Below are 19,912 nucleotides of genomic sequence, written 5' to 3'. Positions count from 1 at the left end.
TTGAATTTAAAGTTCTGTTTATTAGAAGACTGCAAATGCAAAATTGGTTTGAAAATTGAGTGCTGCTAATGGTAGTGCAGTTATTGCAACTTAACTACTGATATTTTATTGAATTATTTGGAGCGTCACTGACTAAAATTTTCTGTTTATTTAAATTTTCTAAATTTAAAAGATTTACTTGTGTAACAAATAATTCAAATGCAGTGTAGTATATACCTTCTTGTTTTAATGGAATGCATATTATAAACACTGATATCTTTAAATTTTCATCTAGCAATGTTATATGGAGGGAGAGATTAAAAATGAGTAAACTTCACAATATAAATGATATTCAGGTTTGATAAAATTGTGAAAAATTTTATATAATTTCTTGTATTAACTTTTCTTATTTAAAAATAACATACATGTCTGGCCAGTATTTAGAACTTAATGGTAGACCAGAGAAGATGATTAATTTCATTAGTGCAATGAATTTTGTGATTTTTTAAAAAAAATTATTATAATGAAGCTTTTTTTTTAAAAGATTTTATTTATTTATTAGAGATCACGCTTGGTGGGAGGGGCAGATGGAAAGTGAGAGAGAGGATCCCAAGCAGACTCCCTGCTGAGCATGGAGCCCAACATGGCACTTGATCCCATGACCCCAAGATCATGACCCAAGCCAAAATCAAGAGTCAGATGTCCAACGGACTGAGCCACCCAGGCACCCCTATATGGAAGCTTTTTAAAAATTTCTTTTCTTAGGGCGTCTGGGTGGCTCAGTCATTAAGCATCTGCCTTCGGCTCAGGTCATGATCCCGGGGTCCTGGGATCAAGTCCCGCATTGGGCTCCCTGCTTGGCGGGAAGCCTGCTTCTCCCTCTCCCACTCCCCCTGCTTGTGTTCCCTCTCTCACTGTGTCTCTCTCTGTCAAATAAATAAATAAAATCTTTAAAAAAAAAAATTTCTTACTAGTTCTCAGGACCTTTCCTTCTTAGTTACTGGTTTCCGTAAATGTTATACTTTATATTGTTTATTCATGTTCCTTGTAATGAACTCATCAGGCATTAGCTTTTGAAGTTCTTTTCAAGGGTTTTAAGTATTAATGAAAATACAGATTTAGAATTTAACTGCTCCCTGGTCAAAAAATCATCGGTTTAGTTTATTTTGTTTTAAAGATTTTTATTTATTGGTCAGAGAGAGAGCACAAGCAGGGGGAGTTTTAGGCAGAGAAAGAAGCTATGGTAAAATTAAGATACCAATTCTTTGTGCATAGCATTTACTGGACAAATTATGCAAGGAAATAGAGAAGGATCTGCGACTTTCTGTGCACACTCATTTAAAACTGGATGACCGAAACCCTTTCAAAGTTGGCATGAAAGACCTGGCCCTTTTTTTCTCTTTGAATCCAATTCGATTTTTCAATCGTTTCATTGACATTCGAGGTGAGTGTTCTGCTTTCCTTCTTAAAGTCATATTCTGTATCTGTTTGCCCTTAACTATTAAAGAACAAATAAATAAAAACAAAACTTTGAGGGTATTTTTGTATTACTCATTTATTCTTTAATTCCTTTTTGTTTCGTCATTTTTATTTTCCTGGTACCTTATTTTAAAGGAAGAAATTTAATGTTCAAAGACAAGTTGTTTGCAAAAAGTTTCATTTCTCTTTTCTACTTTTCATGAATCAAAAAGTTTATTTTTTATTTTTTTTTTGTAGCTTACGTAACTCACTACCTAGACAAGACCTTCTACAATCTAACAACAGTGGCTCTTCATGACTGGGCCACTTACAGCGAAATGAGAAATTTAGCTACCCAGCGTTATGGCTTGGTTATGACCGAGGCTCATCTTCCTAGTCAGACTTTGGAACAGGTATAGTATAAAGTGTTTTTAGCATAGTGTGTTTATAACATGACAGTGTTTCTCTAAGCATTCTTTTTTTTTCTTTTTACTTTATTTAGCATGTGTTTATATCTCAAAATATTTGCTATAAAAACTACATGCTTGACAAGAATAAAAAATTAGATGGTGCTAATTTGCTTTATGAATAATTTACCACAGACTTCTTGTTTACCCTCTGCCTTTTGTTGAACATCTGAAATCTGCATAGATTTAGATACAGTGTTTCCAAAACATGGGGATTGTGAGGTGACTTGTGCAGTATTGTAAAAAGTTTAGTCAAGATCACAGTTAAGGATTTTAAACCTAGATATAACATAGGCTTTAATGTCTTAGGAAAAAATGGTTAAATGTATATGATTATAAATATATTCTTAAAATGAACGCTTACAAGCATTTGGCTTTGCTAATTCAGTGAGCTAATTTACAATATGGTAGTATCTCATGAGTGCAAAAGTTAAAAGTTTTCAGTTAATTTGCATGTATTTTTTATAAGAAAAACCAAAAATAATATTTATCAAAAAACATTTATTCAGTTCCAGAATTTGAGGATCATAATTTTTCCTCCATCCTTTTGCATTTCTAGGATCAGTTTGTATATCCTTTCATTCTTTTATACATTTAGTATTTACTGAAATCTGAAAAGATGCCAGGCACTGAACTATGTTTTGGGACGTTAAAAAAAAAAAAAATTTCAGCTCATGTACTTATAACCTAGTAGGAGAAAAAGTAAGTAAACAGATTTTTAGGTTGAAACATGAGAAAAACGATAAAAACTTTAATGGGTGTTGTGATGCTCCTTTGAGCCCCAGTTAGAAAAGCTGTGGGACAATTTATATGATGCCATTAGACATTAGAGTAATAATTGAAGAACAAAGGACTCTTCATAGGTAACTTGTATGTTAAAGGTGCTCTAGTGTAATTTAAAGAAGCATAGGGGTTTGGAATTCGATTTTCTAAAAATTCCTAGGTCTGCCTTTTCCTAGCTGTTTGACCTTGGAGAACTCCTTTAGCTTCATTTTCCTCAGTTGTGGAATTTAGAAGACTAATACCTCATTTTTTTTGAGAATTACATATAAAGAACCTTGCACTGTGCCTGAAAAACAGTATGTATTTTATAAATATCACCACATATCCTGACTACCTTTTAGAATCTGGCCATTAGTTTATTTAGTAAAACATACACAGAAGATCTTTGGGAAGACAAACAAATATAAGAATGGTGGGGAAATGATTGAGTCATGAATCTCTGAAATTTTAAACGTAACTCTTCTTGTCTTTACAAAAGGGATCAGAGAACAAGCAGCCACTTTTCCCCAAGGAGATAGTCCTGATTGTAGCAGTTAGAAGGCTCCTTAGCCTTTGGTCATACCTGTTGTATAGTTGTTTTTTAAAGTGATTTAAAAATATTGGTAGTAAGTCACTATATTGATACAAGTCTGTCTTCAATAATAATAGAACTTTGTGGGTTGTTTTGTAGGGCCTGGATGTTTTGGAAATTATGAGAAATATTCATATATTTGTGTCTCGATACCTCTATAATCTCAACAATCAGGTGAGTAGGTTTTAAAATTCTTTTTAAATGCAGGTGGATGTATAGTAGAAAGTCTGAGAGGCAAAGAGTTGATTCTCATTAGTGAAAACTAGTGAAATAAAGTGGGATATAATTGTTTAGAGATCATCTTTTTATTCCTTTGCTTTGATTATGTTATCTTCTTGAATGACTTTCCAATTAAATTATCTTCAATGAAATAGATTATAAAATTTTCTTTGTATAACTGACCAGTGTTGCTATGGATTGTGTTGTTGTTTAGCATACGTTTGTTTCGTTGCAGATTTTTATTGAACGAACAAGCAATAACAAACATTTGAACACTATTAATATTCGGCATATTGCTAATTCAATTCGAACACATGGCACAGGAATCATGAATACAACAGTAAGAACTTTTTTGGGGGGGTTTGGGTAGGTAATAGACTCCTGTTTAGTAGTTTGGCAAATAGTTTTCTCATAGAATAATCTGGTAAACATACACTACTGCTTGTTTATATTATACCTGAGTTTCCATTCTTCTGGTTGGTGTAATTAAAATGTTGGGGGGGCACCTGGCTGGCTTAGTTGCTGGAGCATGTGACTCTTGGTCTTGGGGTTGTGAGTTTGAGCCCCTTGTTGGCTGTAGAGATTACTTAAAATCTTAAAAAAAAAATGGCACTAAAATTGTGTTGGATGTGATGGAAGCTCAGTGATACAAAAGGCATTTTTGAATATCTTACCATCTCAGGATCATCGTTGTAAACAGCACTGGAGATTTGAGCACATTGACATAAATATATGTATCTGTGTGGATTGCCTGATATTCTTTGAAAGTTGCTTTTGCAAGCAAATCATTGATAGCAGTTCATTTAACATCAGTCATGCTGTTTTTCTGGGGGGGAACTTAATAATTATTTGATATCCATAAAAGTAGAAATTTTCTAAAAATATTTTGAATTTTAGAAGTGGGCTTTCTATCACTTGAGAGACTCACTTGAATTTGTATGCTATTTTTTCTGCGGACAAGAGAAGTCTTTGAATTTACCTGGTTTTCAGGATATACTTCTCTTTGATGAAGAGTGTGAATGCTTAAATAGTAAAATATTATTAAGCATATTTGAAAGTAAGGGAATAAGAAGGAGTTATATAACTGGAAATTACATAGGGATCATTTTAATATTTGGTGGGGAAGCCATTAAGGTATTTGACCTGATAGGAGATGTGATTGGCATTCTGTTTTAGTGGTTACTAATATAGAAATGAGACAGAGTTTATAATTTAAAATAAGGAGTCACCCAGTAGAGGTCATGTCTGAACTTTTCAGGATAAATAAACTCTTCTTTGACCTCATCTTGTTAGATACTCATTCATGTAATAGATATAATTGTGTGTGTATTTTACCTGTCTGAGGCACAGTGCTGGGCACTATGGTGAGAAAAACAGTCCATGTTCTCATGGTGATTATACTCTAGCATGGATACAGTCATTTATCAGTTGATCACACTAGTGAATGTACATTCCTGATGTCTGGTGATGACTAAGTGAGTATAAAAGAGACAAGATCAGAGACTGGCCATTACTCATTATTAAGAGTGGGAAGGATAAAGAAGAGACCATTTCTGCTAACACGACTACTAGTAGGGAGATCAAGAAAAAGCAGCATTTGAGGATCATAGGGGAAGGGAGGGAAAAATGAAACAAGATGAAATCAGAGAGGGAGACAAACCATCAGAGATACTTGACCATAGAAAACAAACTGAGGGTTGCTGGAGGGGAGGGGTGGGGGGTTGGGGTAACTGGGTGATGGACATTAAGGAGGGCACATGATGTAAGGAGCTCTGGGTATTATATAAGACTGATGAATCACTGAGCTCTGCCTCTGAAACTAATAATACGCTATATGTTAATTGAATTTAAATAAAAAAATAAATGAAAAAGCAGTGTTTAAGCCACAAGAAGAGTGATGAGAAAGCACCCATTTCTAAAACTGGGTAAATGAAGACTATTAAAAAAAATGGCATATATTTGCCAAAACAGTAGTTTTTGAGGGTGGAGGAGACGAAGACTAGTACAGGGCTTTCATCCTCTAGGGCTTCCATCGTCTAGTTATTATGGCTTTAATCTCAGCTCAAATTCAACTTTTTCAGGGTTTTCTGAGTCTAGGTCAGGGCCTTTTATTATTCATTCTCAAAGCACTGGCGCTTCTCATTATATGAATTATTGCAGTTGAGATTTAATAATTTATTTAACATATACTTGTTTAAAATGTCTGTCACTCCTGCTAGAATATAGACTTCATGATGACAAGCACCATGTCTAGCATGAGAGCAGAGAGACCGTTCCTTGCACATAAGAGGTGCTCAAAATATTCCTGGATAAATAATTGAATGTCTTCCTTCAGGAAAGTTAAAGAGCACCATGTTTCTTACTTCAGTATCATTCCAGACATGTAGATTAGTAAAAAATAGTCTTGCAGATAGAGGATCAGAAACTTATAATTGTGATTTATTACTTAAAAACTAGAGTGTTGAATCTGATTTTTTGATTCTCACTGTAACTCTTCTATTAGGAAAATATTTTCCTTCTTTTCCCTTTTTTCCCTTTTGTGTAGTTAAAGTATTTAAGGGGAGCTTATAGAAAGTTCTGTAAACTTGAGCAATAAAAAAACTTCATTTATTATGTCCAGTGTGAATTAGACTTTATAAATATTAGACTTTATGAAAACTCACATAAATTAGAGTTTATAGATAACTGTTAGTCACATTGATTTTAGATTACTTTTTATATTAACTGTCCAATTTTTTGTATTTTAATTTTATAGGTTAATTTCACCTACCAGTTTTTGAAAAAGAAGTTCTATATATTCAGCCAATTTATGTATGATGAACATATCAAATCTCGATTGATTAAAGATATTCGGTTTTTCAGGGAAGTCAAGGACCAAAATGATCATAAGGTATTTTCACATATTCTTTTTAAGGTAGTTTGAACTGTTGAGTATATAACAGATGTTTATGCTGAAGTTCATTATGAGACTCTGTAGTGGAGTTTTCATTTTTTTTTTTTTAGTTATTTTTCACAATAATGTCTCCTAGATTTGGCCTCCAGGTTTCTTGTATTTCCCCTTATAATACCCTGCTCCTTGCATTCTCTGTAGGCCACAGTGTAAGGATCAGTATAGCCGGGTGTTAACTTTTCTCTCTTTATTTTAAATAACGCAGAAGCAAAACATGCTCACTTTGAAACATTTAAACAGTATAGAGTGCTTAAACTAAATGATCTCCCTCATTTCTCTTCCTCCCGATTCCATCTCTGGAGGCAGGTGCTGTTAACATTGTGACGTGATGCTTCTAGATGTCTGTGTCATCTGTTTGCACCTACGTGTACTGCTTTTTTTCCTAACAAAAATGGTGCAATACTACACAGATTATTTTACAGTATACTTATCACAGTTCTCTACATACAGATCTGCTTCATTCTTTTTAACAGTTGATAGTAAAGATGTATACTATAACTTATTTAACCTTCTCCAGCTGACAGATATTTAGGTTTTTCTGATTTTTTAGTGTTATTAACAGTACTGCAGGTAACATCCTTTACATATTTATCTCTGTGTATTTGGAGACTATTAAAATTCTGAAAGGTGAATCGCTTGAAAAGAAATTCCTAGGGCATAAAATATGAATATTTAAAATTGTGATACATGTTGCTGCACACCCTAAAAACACTGTACCAATTGATATTCCCATCCGTAATTTTAAGAATGCTGTTTTCCCTTTCACCCTCTGGACTGAGGTTTTTTTTTTAATTTTTTTATTGTTATGTTAATCACCATATATTGGACTGAGTTTTATAATAAGAGAAATCTTAAGTGGTACTAGTATAGAGGCCTGTAGCCATGTGGATAGAGAGCCAACATAATTATTAGATGGGTTTTATATTTGATTTGCAGCATACATTCCTAGTAAAATAACTAATAAAATTACAGATTATGGTTATCAGAGAATTTAATTATCTCCTTTTTATTGTAATTATTTATATTTAGAGAAATAATCATTCTGTTGTTTGTAAGAATTGTGTCCATTTGTTATTAATATAAAATGAGTAATTTCCTAACTCTTTTAATCAGCTAAGACTTGAAAAATCATTTTTTATTGGTGATACAGTTAGAAATTTTAGCTTAGCTAATGTATATTATTTGGGAAGGAGTATGTTTATATATATAATACCTATTCAACCCACAGGAGGTTGGTTGGACATCTCTGAAGAAATGTTTCTAGGAGGAATTGCTTTCTTTTGTCTATCTAATAGAGTAGTTGGATGTTGGGAGACTAATAATGGTGGTGGAAAACTTAAATTTGGTGACTTTGATAATTATTTTCCTTAGCTAGTGGCAAAAAGAAATTTAATTTATATTGACCTTGAACATTGGTAGTTTTTGTGCTATAAATTTTTTGTCATTAGATTTGAGTGGTTTTTTTTAAGGACAATGACAAAATTAGGAAGGCAAGTGGTATTAGCATGGTTGATTTTATAGGCATTTTATGCTTTAGGGGTCTTTATTAATAAAGATAGTCTTCAAACTATCTCTTTAGTATCCTTTTGAAAGAGCAGAAAAATTCAACCGTGGCATCAGAAAACTTGGAATTACCCCAGAGGGACAAAGCTATCTTGATCAGTTCAGGCAACTCATCAGCCAGATTGGTAAGTTATTATAAAAGAGTTGGGAAATAAAATACAAATTCCAAGAATCTTTCTCCTTAAATATCTCATATAAATAAACAACTCAATATCTGAGTGCCTGAGATCGATTTTATTCTACTAGAGTAATGTTCTTAGCAAAAGTTTTTCAAGTATGATTAGACTCTTGGTACAGAAATAATTGATACACTGTGGACTAATATGTACTGAATAAAACCTCTTCAATTAAATTAAAAATATATTTAACTCATCTCAGATATCCTGCTCATAATAGTCAGCTGGTAACTAGTAGGTACTTACCCTGTTCATGACACTGCTTTGGGCTTTAAAAACTGGTTCCCTGGGCGCCTGGGTGGCTCAGTCGGTTAAGTGGCTGTCTTTGGCTCAGGTCATGATCCCAGGGTCCTGGGATTGAGTCCCGTGTTGGGCTGTCTGCTCAGCGCGGAGCCTGCTTCTCCCTCTCCTTCTGCCTGTGCGCCCCCTGCTTGTGCTCTCTCTGTCAAATAAATAAAATCTTAAAAAAAAACAAAAACAAAAAAAACGAAGCTAGTTCCCTGAAGTTGCAGCCTAAGTGCAAAGGTATAAAATAATTTATGTGAAAAGTTAATTAATATAAGTAAATAAGTTACATTACTTAGAAATAAGTTTAATTAAAGGTGAAATGTTAAATATTATAATTTTCTCTGTTATATCCTTCCATATTTGTATATAATTTCTCGAGTTGTCCTGCCTCACAGGTAGAACTTGTCTTCTGAAATGTGTTATATTATATTTAAAAGCAAGACCTACATTTAGTAATCAGAGATTAACAAAGCTGTACTTATTTGAGCTTTCCACACACATTATTTCTGGTAATGTCCTCACAGAAACCCTATGTGAGAGGCGTGTAATCATCATTTTAAAGATGAGAAAAGAGAAACTCAGAGAAGTAGTGTTGCTCGGACTTAAACCGGGTTTTTTTAACTTAAGTCTAAAGGTATTTTATATTCTTCACAGTTGTAGACTCCAAGCAGTTAGTAAATTCTTATTGACTACAATTTGGTAAAATTTCGCTTCCTGAGATTCATTCATTTATCAAACATTTACCAGGAATCTGTTGTACCAAATACTCTTCCAGATGCTGAGAAAAGAGATAGCCTTCATTCTCGAGGGGCTTTAAATTTACTAGTGGAGAAGATATTGGAAGGATTTAGTTTTGGAGTAAAGTCACTGAACACTAGCTTAAGTTTTATAAATTAATTGGTTTACATATTAGACATTTCTATTATGTATCAGTACAAGAACTTAGAGAATTTTACATTTGACTTTTTAAATTTTAAACAATTTAATGAGGTATTGTCCCACAAGTACAGTTTTCTTTGTAGAGACATTTGATGTCATATTAGATTGTAAACTTCTGGAGCAATACATCTTAACCCTTTTTGAGAATCTGATGAAAACTCTGGATTAGTTTCCTCCAGAACCATATACTATACATACAGTTTTGCATGTTATTATACCAGAATTCAGGTGCTTAAAGTTAGAGTCCATGGACCTCAGATGAAGAGCTGTTTTTCTAAAGCATTGTTGCTTAAAACTTCATTTATTTGCATACCAGTGTCAGAGGTTTTCCCCACATGTGAGTACTGCTTGCCCTATTAATGTTTTTATATTTTTTAAGGTATAATTTTGTCTTATTAAATAATCCCTAAATTATGAGCTTACTATTGCTAGTCATTTCCCCCCAGTACACATCAAAATACACATATTCCCCCAGTACACAAAAAATAGTGTCACCTCAGTTGCCACCAGGATGCGTTCAACATTTGGTGAATATTATCCTTTTCACTTTGTTCCAGGATTTTATTCTTTATTCTCTTCTTAGAAAATATAAATTCTCAATCTCTTTATAAGGCATAATAATGTGTTTTTGAGTGTGTTAAATATCTTGAGAAAAAGAGTAAGAACTCTGAGAGTTGGGAGCAAAAGGAAAAGTCCTTTTGTCTAATAATAACCTGCCTGCTGACATAATCACCACCACCACTAACATTTATTGAGCATTTACTATGTGCCAGAGCTGTTCTGAGTGCTTTATTGGTTCTAACTCATGTAAAACTCACAGTGCTATGGGTATTACTACTCATTCATTCTACAGGTATTTATTGAGGACAACAGGCATTAAACAAAATCTCTGCCCTGTAGAGCTTAATGAAACAGAGGAGGAGACTGAGACACAAACTTTATAACTTGACGTAGATCTTCTTGCTAAAAAGTGGCAGAGTCCATTGAATCCAAGAAGTCTAGCTTCAGAGGTTCCTCCTGACTGTTGCTCTATACTTGCCTCTCACTAGCACATTTTGATCTGCCAGATACTGTTCTGCCAGTTGTAGGAAAGCAATGAAACCAGGTGTTTTATTTTTCTAAGATACGTATTATCTTCTGCATCTTAGAAGATGTATCTCTCATATTGGGGTAAGCCTAAAATAGATACAGTAATACTTACTTACTTTGAGAGTTGCTAAAAAACATTAGGTGAGATAGTGTATGTAAAGCATGTATTACTGTAATGATTGTGAAATATTAACTGCTTCTTACTTTTTGTCTGTTCTTTCTCCCAACTAATTTCAGTTCAGTTGAGCAATATACAGGTGACTCTTGAACATGTGTTTGAATTGTGCAAGTCCTCTTATATGCAGATTTTTTTGGGTGAATACAGTACAGTATTGTAAATGTGTTTTCTCTTATGATTTTCTTAACATTTTCTTTTCTCTGGCTTTATTGTAAGGACACAGTATATAAGTAACATACAAAAAATGTGTTAATTGACTATTTATGTCACCAGTTAAGGCTTCCGGTTAATAGTAAGCTATTAGTAGTTAAGTTTTGGGGGAGTCAGAAGTTATATGCAGATTTTCAACTGTGTGGATATGGGGGGGTTCGGCGCTCCTAACTCCCATGTTGTTCAAGGGTCAACTGTACTATTGAATTCCTACTATGTGCCAGGATATGTTGGCTCTAGGGATGGAGCAGTGAGAACAGAAACTGTGTCATGGATTTTGCATGCCAGCTGGGAAAGACACAAATAAAAAGATACAGAATATGTCAGTGTTAGGTGGTTGGGTAAGGAGATATAATGATTTTGGGCAGTGCTGTTCAGTGATGTTCAGGGAAATCTCTAAGGAGATGACATTTGAGCAGAGACCTAAATAACATCAGGGAATAAGCCATGTGCATATTCAGGGAAAGAGCGTATCAGAGAGAGGTGATAGTAAGTGCCGAAGTCCTGAGTCTCTTTAGCATTTTTGGGAAATAGGGGCCAGAATGGAGGAGTTAGTAAAGTCCTGAGTGGTAGGGCAGGATATCAGAACACTAGCAAGGGGCAAGATCACACAGGGCTTTGTTGCCCACATAAGAGATTTGGATCTTATTGAGATGGAAAACCATTGTAGAGTTTTCAGAAAAGGAAAGAATATGTTCCAACTTAGTTTGAAAAGAACCACCAGCACTGCTGCTATGTAGATATAAGATTAGGAGGCAGGATGCTGAAGGTGGAAGGAGGGAAATCAGGAGGTCTTTACATATTGCAGAGGTATAGGCAAGAGATGTATTGGTTTGGTATAGGGTCATAGCTGTGAACATGAAAAGGGATTCTGGCCACATTCTGAAGGTAGAGCTAGTATAATTTGCCCATTGATTAGATAATGATGTATGAAAGAAAGAAAGGAGTCAGGGATGACTTCAAGACATTTTGCCTGAGCAGGATGGAAATGTCAGTTTCTTTGAGATAGGAAATATAACAGAGTGAGGATCTTGAGTTTGACTTGAACATACTAAATTAAAATTTTTCCTTAGTCATGAAGGCATAGGCATTGGATTAAAAAACCGGGAAGAGTAGTCCAGGCTGGAGGTATAATTTGGAGGCATCAAGTAAAGATTTCTTGATATCATTTCCAATTGCATGTGTGGGGTGGCGAGGGGAGGAAAGAGAGAGGGAGGCACTCGATGTGATAATGAAGAAATTATTGACTATGTTTTTTAAAAATGTAGTCATTTAATGAAATTGTTTATCAAATGTCAGTCACATTTATTTTTTGATATAGCTGTGTATATTTATATTTTAGGCACACTAATATGTAAGTTTTAGTTTTATGGAGCAAGAACTAAAGTAAAACAGAAAAGAATCCTTTGGTACTTAAGAGTGGTGAAACCTGGTAATTGACTGCTATATATGACTGTATTCCTGATTGTTAGAGTTTAGAATTATTTGTATAAATATCTGATGTGTGTGTGTGTGTGTGTGTGTGTGTGTGTGTGTGTGTGTGTGTGTGTGATTTTTAAGGTAACGCTATGGGCTATATACGGATGATAAGATCTGGTGGCCTCCACTGTAGCAGCAACGCCATCAGGTACGGATGCACACATTGTTTTGCCTTGCTTATGCCATTTAAAAATTTTATGTCATTTAAATTTATCTTTATTGTAGTTGATATTGTAGACAGGTTTTTTCTTACTGATATATTTTGAGATAAAATATGGAAGAAAACCATTAATTCTACTGGTTAAATTTTTTTTCTTGAATTTTAAGACTGTAGCGGATCTTTGAAAATCTTTCTCTTAAAGTTATAGTTAACTTATCAGTACAGTTTGAATGGTTCTAAAGATTACATGACTTTAAGGATTAAAATTTGATTATTCATATCTAAAAGACAATTTTAGAATTAAATTGGTTATGTTAATAATAGAACTGAAATGCAAAGTTCTTTCCAAATACATAGTTGAAAAATTTAGCTTTACAATACCACTTTCATATCTGTGTCAGTTGTGCATATTTAACTTAATAAAACTATTTCCCATATTCTTAGATTTGTGCCTGATCTTGAAGATATTGTAAATTTTGAAGAACTAGTAAAAGAAGAAGGTCTTGCAGAAGAAACATTAAAAGCAGCAAGGTAATCTAATTTTGAAATAATCTAAATTTGGAGACTTAAAAAGTATATGTTTATGGATGCCTGGGTGGCTCAGTTGGTTGGGCGACTGCCTTCGGCTCAGGTCATGATCCTGGAGTCCCAGGATCGAGTCCCGCATCGGGCTCCCTGCTCGGCAGGGAGTCTGTTTCTCCCTCTGACCCTCCCCCCTCTCATGTGCTCTCTCTCTCTCATTCTCTCTCTCAAGTAAATAAATAAAATCTTAAAAAATAAAAAAAGTATATGTTTATAATAAAATCATTTTAAAGGGAAGATTAGAGGGGCGCCTGGGTGGCTGAGTCGGTTAAGTGGCTGCGTTCTGCTCAGGTCATGATCCCAGGGTCCTGGAATTGAGCCCCCACGTCCGGCTTCCTGCTCAGTGGAGAGCCTGCTTCTCCCTTTCCCTGTGCCTGCCGCTCTGCCTACTTGTGCTCCTTCTCTATCTCTCTGTCAAATAAATAAATAAAATCTTAAAAAAAAAAAAAAAGACTCCATCTAAAAAAAAAAAGGGAAGATTAGAGGGTAATATATACATTTATATTTTTGTGTTTTTATTATACAAGTTATGGTCTCAGTTTATGAGATAGTTTTTTTAAGACTACAATTTGAGATTTTTCCAACTTCACTAGAAAGGAATCTTCTAGAACATGCTAATAATATAGTAGCCCCTAGCCACTGTGGCTGTTGAGCATCTGAAATGTGACTAGTCTAAATTGAAATGTGCTGAAGTTTAAAGTATATAACTAATTTTGAGGATTTAGTGTAAAAAAATGCCAAATAGCTCATTAATAAAATTAATTTCACCCGTTTAACTTTTTTTATATTTGTTTGCCAACACAGTTCTAGAATACCAGTCCTTCATTTCATGTAATCTAGAGTAACATTGTCCAGTACAGTAGCCATTACCATATATGGCTCTTGAACACTTAAAACAGGGCTAATGGGAGGAGGGAATTGAATTTAAAATTTTATTTCATTTAAATTTAAATAACTGATGGCTATCTTACTGGACAGTGCAGACCTACAGACTTGAGGAATTTGAAACAATTTAAAACTTGAGAGAGGCCTGTAGAATTGGTAAAAAAATTATTTAGAAAACTTTAAATTTTATTATTAATAATTGTAACAGTTTTTTGACTCAGGCATGAAGGGGCACCCCTGGACAAAGTGGAGACAGTTTGAATCTCAAAAAGAATAATGGCTGTGGGGGTACCTGGGTGGCTTAGTCAGTTGAGTGTCCAACTCTTGATTTCAGCTCAAGTTATCTCAGGGTTGTGGGATCCAGCCCCTTGTCGGGCTGTGAGCTCAGTGGGGAGTCTGCTTAAGATTCTGTCGCTCCCAGGGCGCCTGGGTGGCTCAGTCATTAGGCGTCTGCCTTCGGCTCAGGTCATGGTCCCAGGGTCCTGTGATCGAGCCCCACATCGGGCTCCCTGCTACGCGGGAAGCCTGCTTCTCCCTCTCCCGCGCCCCTTTCTTGTGCTCCCTCTCTCGCTGTGTCTCTCTCTGTCAAATAAATAAAATCTTTAAAAAAAAAAAAAGATTCTCTCGCTCTGCCCCTCCGCCACTTGTGTACTTGCATGCTCTCGTGTTCTCTCTCTCTCAAATTAATAAACTAATAATGGTAGAAATTGATTATAACACATTGAATAAAGAAATTATGAGCCCCAGTGATGGTATGAAAGGAGCAGAGTGGAAGTTCCTTCTTTACAGAAGAACGCCAGCTAATCGATACAGAATGGATGAGAAAATCTAGGGAGAAATCACTCTTTTGCAACCACCACTCTAATGCTTGAAAACAGACAAAAATCATCAGTAAAACAGTTTTGGAGAACAGAGTATTCATTCACTGTCAGAAGATTATTCCACAAATTGCTTAATAGCCACAAAAGGGAAAACTGTCTTTAGAAAGATTGATGTATTCCCCCAAACGATCAAACATAACATCACCAGTTAACAGGACACACTGATATTATGGGACCTCCTGATGCAGTGTAATGGCAAATACGCATGTTGTGTTCTTACCAGAAAGGTTTACTCTGAATTTATTATGTGGAAACCATCTGAGACATTCAGAGTGTGGGGCATTCTATGAAACACCTGGCCTAGACTCTTAAAAAATGTCACATGTCATAAAGGACAAAAAAGGCAAAGAGACTCTTCTAGATTAGGAAACTAAAGAGACCTGATGACCAAATGCAGTAGTTATCCTTAATTTATCTTTGATGAAAAAAAAAACATTTGGGGGATAATTGAGGAAATTAGAGTTTATGTACATTAGATAATACTGTATTTGGGGGTGTAATGATATATTGTGGCTTGGTAAGAAAATGTCTTGGTTCTTAACAGATTCATATTAAAGCATTTGTGGGCTAAGTGACATGGAATCTGCCAACTTGAAATGTTTTGGGAAAAAGAAATGTGGCAGATGTTAAGTGGTGCATCTAGGTAAGGGGTAAATAGGTGTCTAGTACATTATATTTTAACTTCAGTAGGCTTAAAAATTTTTTTTAAATGGAAATGGAAAATGTGTGTGCATGTTTATGAGAATAAGGCCCCAACACAAGATTTGCTTTGAAATAGTCTATTAGGTAGCTTAGTTTTTTGCCAAATTAAAGAAGCCATGTACAGTTAATAATATATTTAAAGTCCTGTGCCCTGAAATGATTAGTTTATGGCTTGTATGTCAAAGAAGAAAATCAGACTGTTATTCTTATTAAATGATGTCATTCATTTAAAAATTGATGATATTTTTTAAAAATATTTTTGAAGCAGTTCCAGGAGGTCAGAGAAGTGGGATATTGTCTTTTAAGATCGCTAGGGTAAAGCTGTCTGCTAGTAACAAGGTCCAGATCCGTGCAAAGGAGTGGATGACTGACATCAAGTGAAGGAAAGTTCATGGCAGGTGAAGTCAAGAAGTTGTGGAATTATGATAATGAATTGATTATCTAAATGAGCAATGAAGTCTTCCAGAATGATAGAGAGCGAAAATACATATTATAGTCTGAGATAAATAAAGGTAGGGCAGTGGTTTAAAAGGAAATCTGCTTTCAGGAAGGAGTAGTTAGGTAGTGGATATAGTGGTATCACGTGAGTCTCAAAGGAGAGATTCCTACCTTTTAGTGGTGTGGGAATAATTTGAAAGTGGTGGTAGGTAGAAGTCATGGATGAAGGAGAAAAAGCGGCTTATGTTTCTGAACGTTAAGTGGGAAGCTAAGTTTTTGAAAAGGAGCCAGGTTCCAGTTGAGGTAGGGAGGTACAGAAGAAGCATTAGTGAAGACAGTTAAAATGAGGAATTTATTTACAGTGAAATGGAATTCTACAGGACTTATTGTGGGAAGAAGAAATACAAAACTTTAAGTTCTAAGATGCTGTACATATTTTATATTAGGGCCTAAGTTAATTAAGCAATAGTGATCAGCTTTTTTTTTCATATGGAAATGAGTTCATTCTGAACTCCAAGGAAATTGACTTAGAAATGTCTTACAATGTTTTATACTTTGAGTACTCTCATCTAAGGTGATGAGAGATGGATTTAAAAAGCCATATCTTCTTGGGGTGCCTGGGTGGTTCAGCCGGTTAAATGTATGACTTTTTTTTTTTTAAGATTATTTATTTTGCGGGGTAGGGGGGGGGGAGAACAGAGGGAGAGGAAGAGAATCTCAAGCAGACTCCCTGCTGACCATGGAGCCTGAGGTGGAGCTCAATCTCATAACCCTGGGAACATGACCTGAGCCGAAATCAAGAATTGGGACGCTTGGGGTGTCTGGGTGGCTCAGTTGGTCTGACTCTTGATTTCAGCTCAGGTCATGATCTCAGGGTTATGAGATCGAGCTGCACATTCAAGCTCCATGCTGGGCGTGGAGCCTGCTTAAGATTCTCTCTCTCCCTCTGCCCCACCTCCCACCTCCCCACCCTCGCACACATGTGGCGTGCGTGCACACTCTCTGTCTCTCTCTCAAATAGATAGATAGATTAGATAGAGGAGATAGCCATACCTTCTTTCGAGAAAGGAACCAGGTAAATAATGTTTTCTGTTTTAGGCATTTGGATTCAGTCCTCAGTGACCACACACGAAATTCTGCTGAAGGCACAGAGTATTTCAAAATGCTTGTAGATGTTTTTGCTCCAGAATTTCGAAGGCCAAAGAATATACATCTTCGAAATTTCTATATCATTGTTCCCCCTCTGGTGAGTATTTTTAGTACCCAAAGTGAATTTTTTTTAAAAAGTTAGTAAACAGATCCAGTTTCTTTGTAGCAGAAAATGCACATAGTAGACTATATTACTTTCTGGTTGTAGATAAAAGCTAAATGTGATCTCAGTGAAGGTGGCCTAGGAATTTTACTTAACTAGTTATGCAGAATGAAACTTATTTTACAGTTGAGATGGATTTTTATTTGTTAGTAACTGCTAGAAAAATCTAGTGTTTAAATTGAGTGTACTCCATTATATATACACCATATAATCTTTGGGCTGATTATACCATATAATCATTTTAAGTGATTAAGGTAGACTAACTTCTAACTGTTAAAATAGGAAGTTATTTCTCACACGTCTCTTAAAAGTATTACTGTTTAAGGACAACTTCTCTCTGTACAGTAGTAAATACTAACATCTAGATTACATTTTAAGTGCTTCCTCATAGTATATACCATGTGTACTCCTCTAGTTCTGTAATGTTGCCATCTAAATATAGCTCAGGTTACTCCAAATCACATCATACAGACAGTTGTTGTAGTGGGGAAAACGGAGTTAAGAGAGCGGCATACTAGCAGTAAGGGTTACGTTTCCCTGAAGATTTCTATAATAATACTGTTTTTTAAAAAAAAAAAAATTGTAAATGGGTAGCTCTAAAATCTAAATACCACTAGACAAATGTGGCTTTTGATTACATCTAACTTTGATAAAGAGTAATAAATTTTCACATTGCTGCCTGACTTGTTAACGTATCTTCTTACCTATTATTGCCATTATAATCCTTTGGAAGTAGAGGATGGTCTGTGGACAGCTTTTTTCTTTGTAAATGTTCTTTTCTACTGTTTTTAATATGTTTATTGTTAATGCTCTATCATAATTGTTAATGCTTTACCATAATTATATGTTGTAACTGTGATGTAGCAAACATCTTTTCATCCTAAAATAGTGTCAGACTGGAAGCAAATCTGTCTTAGTTATACTTGGATAACAGTGTAGTTAACTTAGGGTGACCTCATCATATTTTTTTAATTTGAAGGACAGTATATTGAAGCCATAGTAAATAGCAGATTGTGAGTTTACGGGAGAGTAGAGTTTTGCAGGGCAGCTGTCCGAATTCAGTTAGTGACGGGTGATGGATAGCACTACAGGGAAGTATAGGACACTCTTCTTGCGCTTGAGTTTATCATCTAATTCCAGAAAAAAGACAAACATAAATGAGCTATCTAAAAAAAATATTTAAATAATAGTTGGTAGAGATTTCACAAATCTATGATTAATTGCCCAGTGAGTTTTACAGGCAAAAAAAGTGAAACTTGGTATTTTTGTTTCTAGCATCGGCTATTATAGTACCTTCCACAGCGTATCACAATTATTCCTAACATGTCTCTCTTTACCCCTCTAGAGCTGTGCTATCCATATGTAGCCGTAAGTAGCTACTTAAATTTAAATTAATTCAAATTTTATAAAATAAAAAAAAATCTAGTTCCTCCATTTTGCTAGCCACATTTCAAGTGCTCAGTGGCCATACATGGCTAGGGGCTTACTGTACTGGACAGTAGGATACACAGTATTTCTGTTTTTGCTGAGAGTGCTGCTTTAGAGTGTGGACTCTTTGATAGTACTCCTATCATAATTAATGCCTGGTATATAGTAATCTTTAGTAAATCTTCGTTGAATAAATGATAAGGTATTTTGTAGGAGCTGAATTTTTAGGGAAGCAGTTTTTGGGGGAATTCATTTATCCAAATAACTACTAATTCATTTTAACCAAGCATATGATAAGAAATAGTGTTTTAGTGAAGTGAAGTGGGTGGGCAGAAGCAAGGACTACCACCCATAAGAGCACTTGTGCTTTGGAGTAAGGAAAGCATACCTACTTTTCTGACTCCAGCTTTCACTTAGAGTATGACTTTGGGCAAGTTACTTAGCCTCTCAAGCCTCAGTGTCCTCATCTGTAAAATGTCCATAATATTTTATGAGGAACCATATACAAGGCACTGTGCTTGGGTAAGTGGTGATCGGTGATTGAGAGAGTGCTCGTTGTTAAAGGACTCAGAAAGAGGAGCCATTAAAAGATACTGGTACAGATTGTGATCTCACCAGGAGGCTATTATATATGAGGAAGATGTCTCAAATCAAAAGGACAGGAACCTAGAAGAGAGCCTGTTTATAATTTTTGAAATGTCTGTTTTAGGAACTAAATTCTGAAGATATTTTAGCACAGTTGTTTCTCTAATATATTATATCTTTTTAGACTCTCAACTTTGTAGAGCATTCCATTAGCTGCAAGGAGAAATTGAATAAAAAAAATAAAATTGGAGCTGCTTTTACTGATGATGGCTTTGCCATGGGTAAGCTTAATGGAATTGTTCTTCCATTAATTTTATGTTCGCCTATTATAATGGATTTTTAGAAACATTTGCTTAATAGGTCTGTGTGCTTTTTGTAGATTCGTTTTTTTCCTGAGCAGTGTTACTCTTTATTTTTTAACTAGGTCATCTGTTGGGTAGTACTTGCTTTCCATCATTTTATAACTATCATTCATGCCCCCTTGGTATTGCTAATCACTTATTCTTGTTGGACCTAGTATTTAGACTTTGTTGTGGTAGTGGTTTTAGAGTTTTAGCATCTTGTGTTGAGTTTCCCTGCAGCTTCCTTAG

General features: G+C 35.0%; 1 protein-coding gene across 3 annotated transcripts in view; it reads left to right on the top strand.

Annotated features, from left to right (window-relative positions):
• WASHC4 (WASH complex subunit 4) overlaps positions 1-19,912 on the top strand; it is a 73,256-nt gene that overhangs the window by 33,918 nt on the left and 19,426 nt on the right. For all 3 annotated transcript variants that reach the window (XR_012380631.1, XM_025882332.2, XM_025882331.2), the window contains exons 21-30: positions 1,255-1,423; positions 1,696-1,850; positions 3,358-3,432; positions 3,713-3,817; positions 6,233-6,367; positions 8,007-8,115; positions 12,431-12,497; positions 12,954-13,040; positions 17,096-17,243; positions 19,507-19,603. Coding sequence is in view for 2 of the 3 variants with exons in the window: in XM_025882332.2 (XP_025738117.2) it covers positions 1,255-1,423; positions 1,696-1,850; positions 3,358-3,432; positions 3,713-3,817; positions 6,233-6,367; positions 8,007-8,115; positions 12,431-12,497; positions 12,954-13,040; positions 17,096-17,243; positions 19,507-19,603 (1,147 nt within the window). In the remaining variant the exon portion in view is untranslated. The remainder of the gene's footprint in view (positions 1-1,254; positions 1,424-1,695; positions 1,851-3,357; positions 3,433-3,712; positions 3,818-6,232; positions 6,368-8,006; positions 8,116-12,430; positions 12,498-12,953; positions 13,041-17,095; positions 17,244-19,506; positions 19,604-19,912) is intronic.

This window comes from Callorhinus ursinus, unplaced genomic scaffold (genome assembly GCF_003265705.2).
Source record: "Callorhinus ursinus isolate GAN/ISIS: 27379988/994484 unplaced genomic scaffold, GSC_fseal_2.0 scaffold14, whole genome shotgun sequence".
Classification (NCBI taxonomy): Eukaryota; Metazoa; Chordata; class Mammalia; order Carnivora; family Otariidae; genus Callorhinus; species Callorhinus ursinus.
The sequence above is the reverse complement of the archived record's forward strand: the minus strand, read 5'-3'. Positions and strand labels throughout refer to the sequence as shown.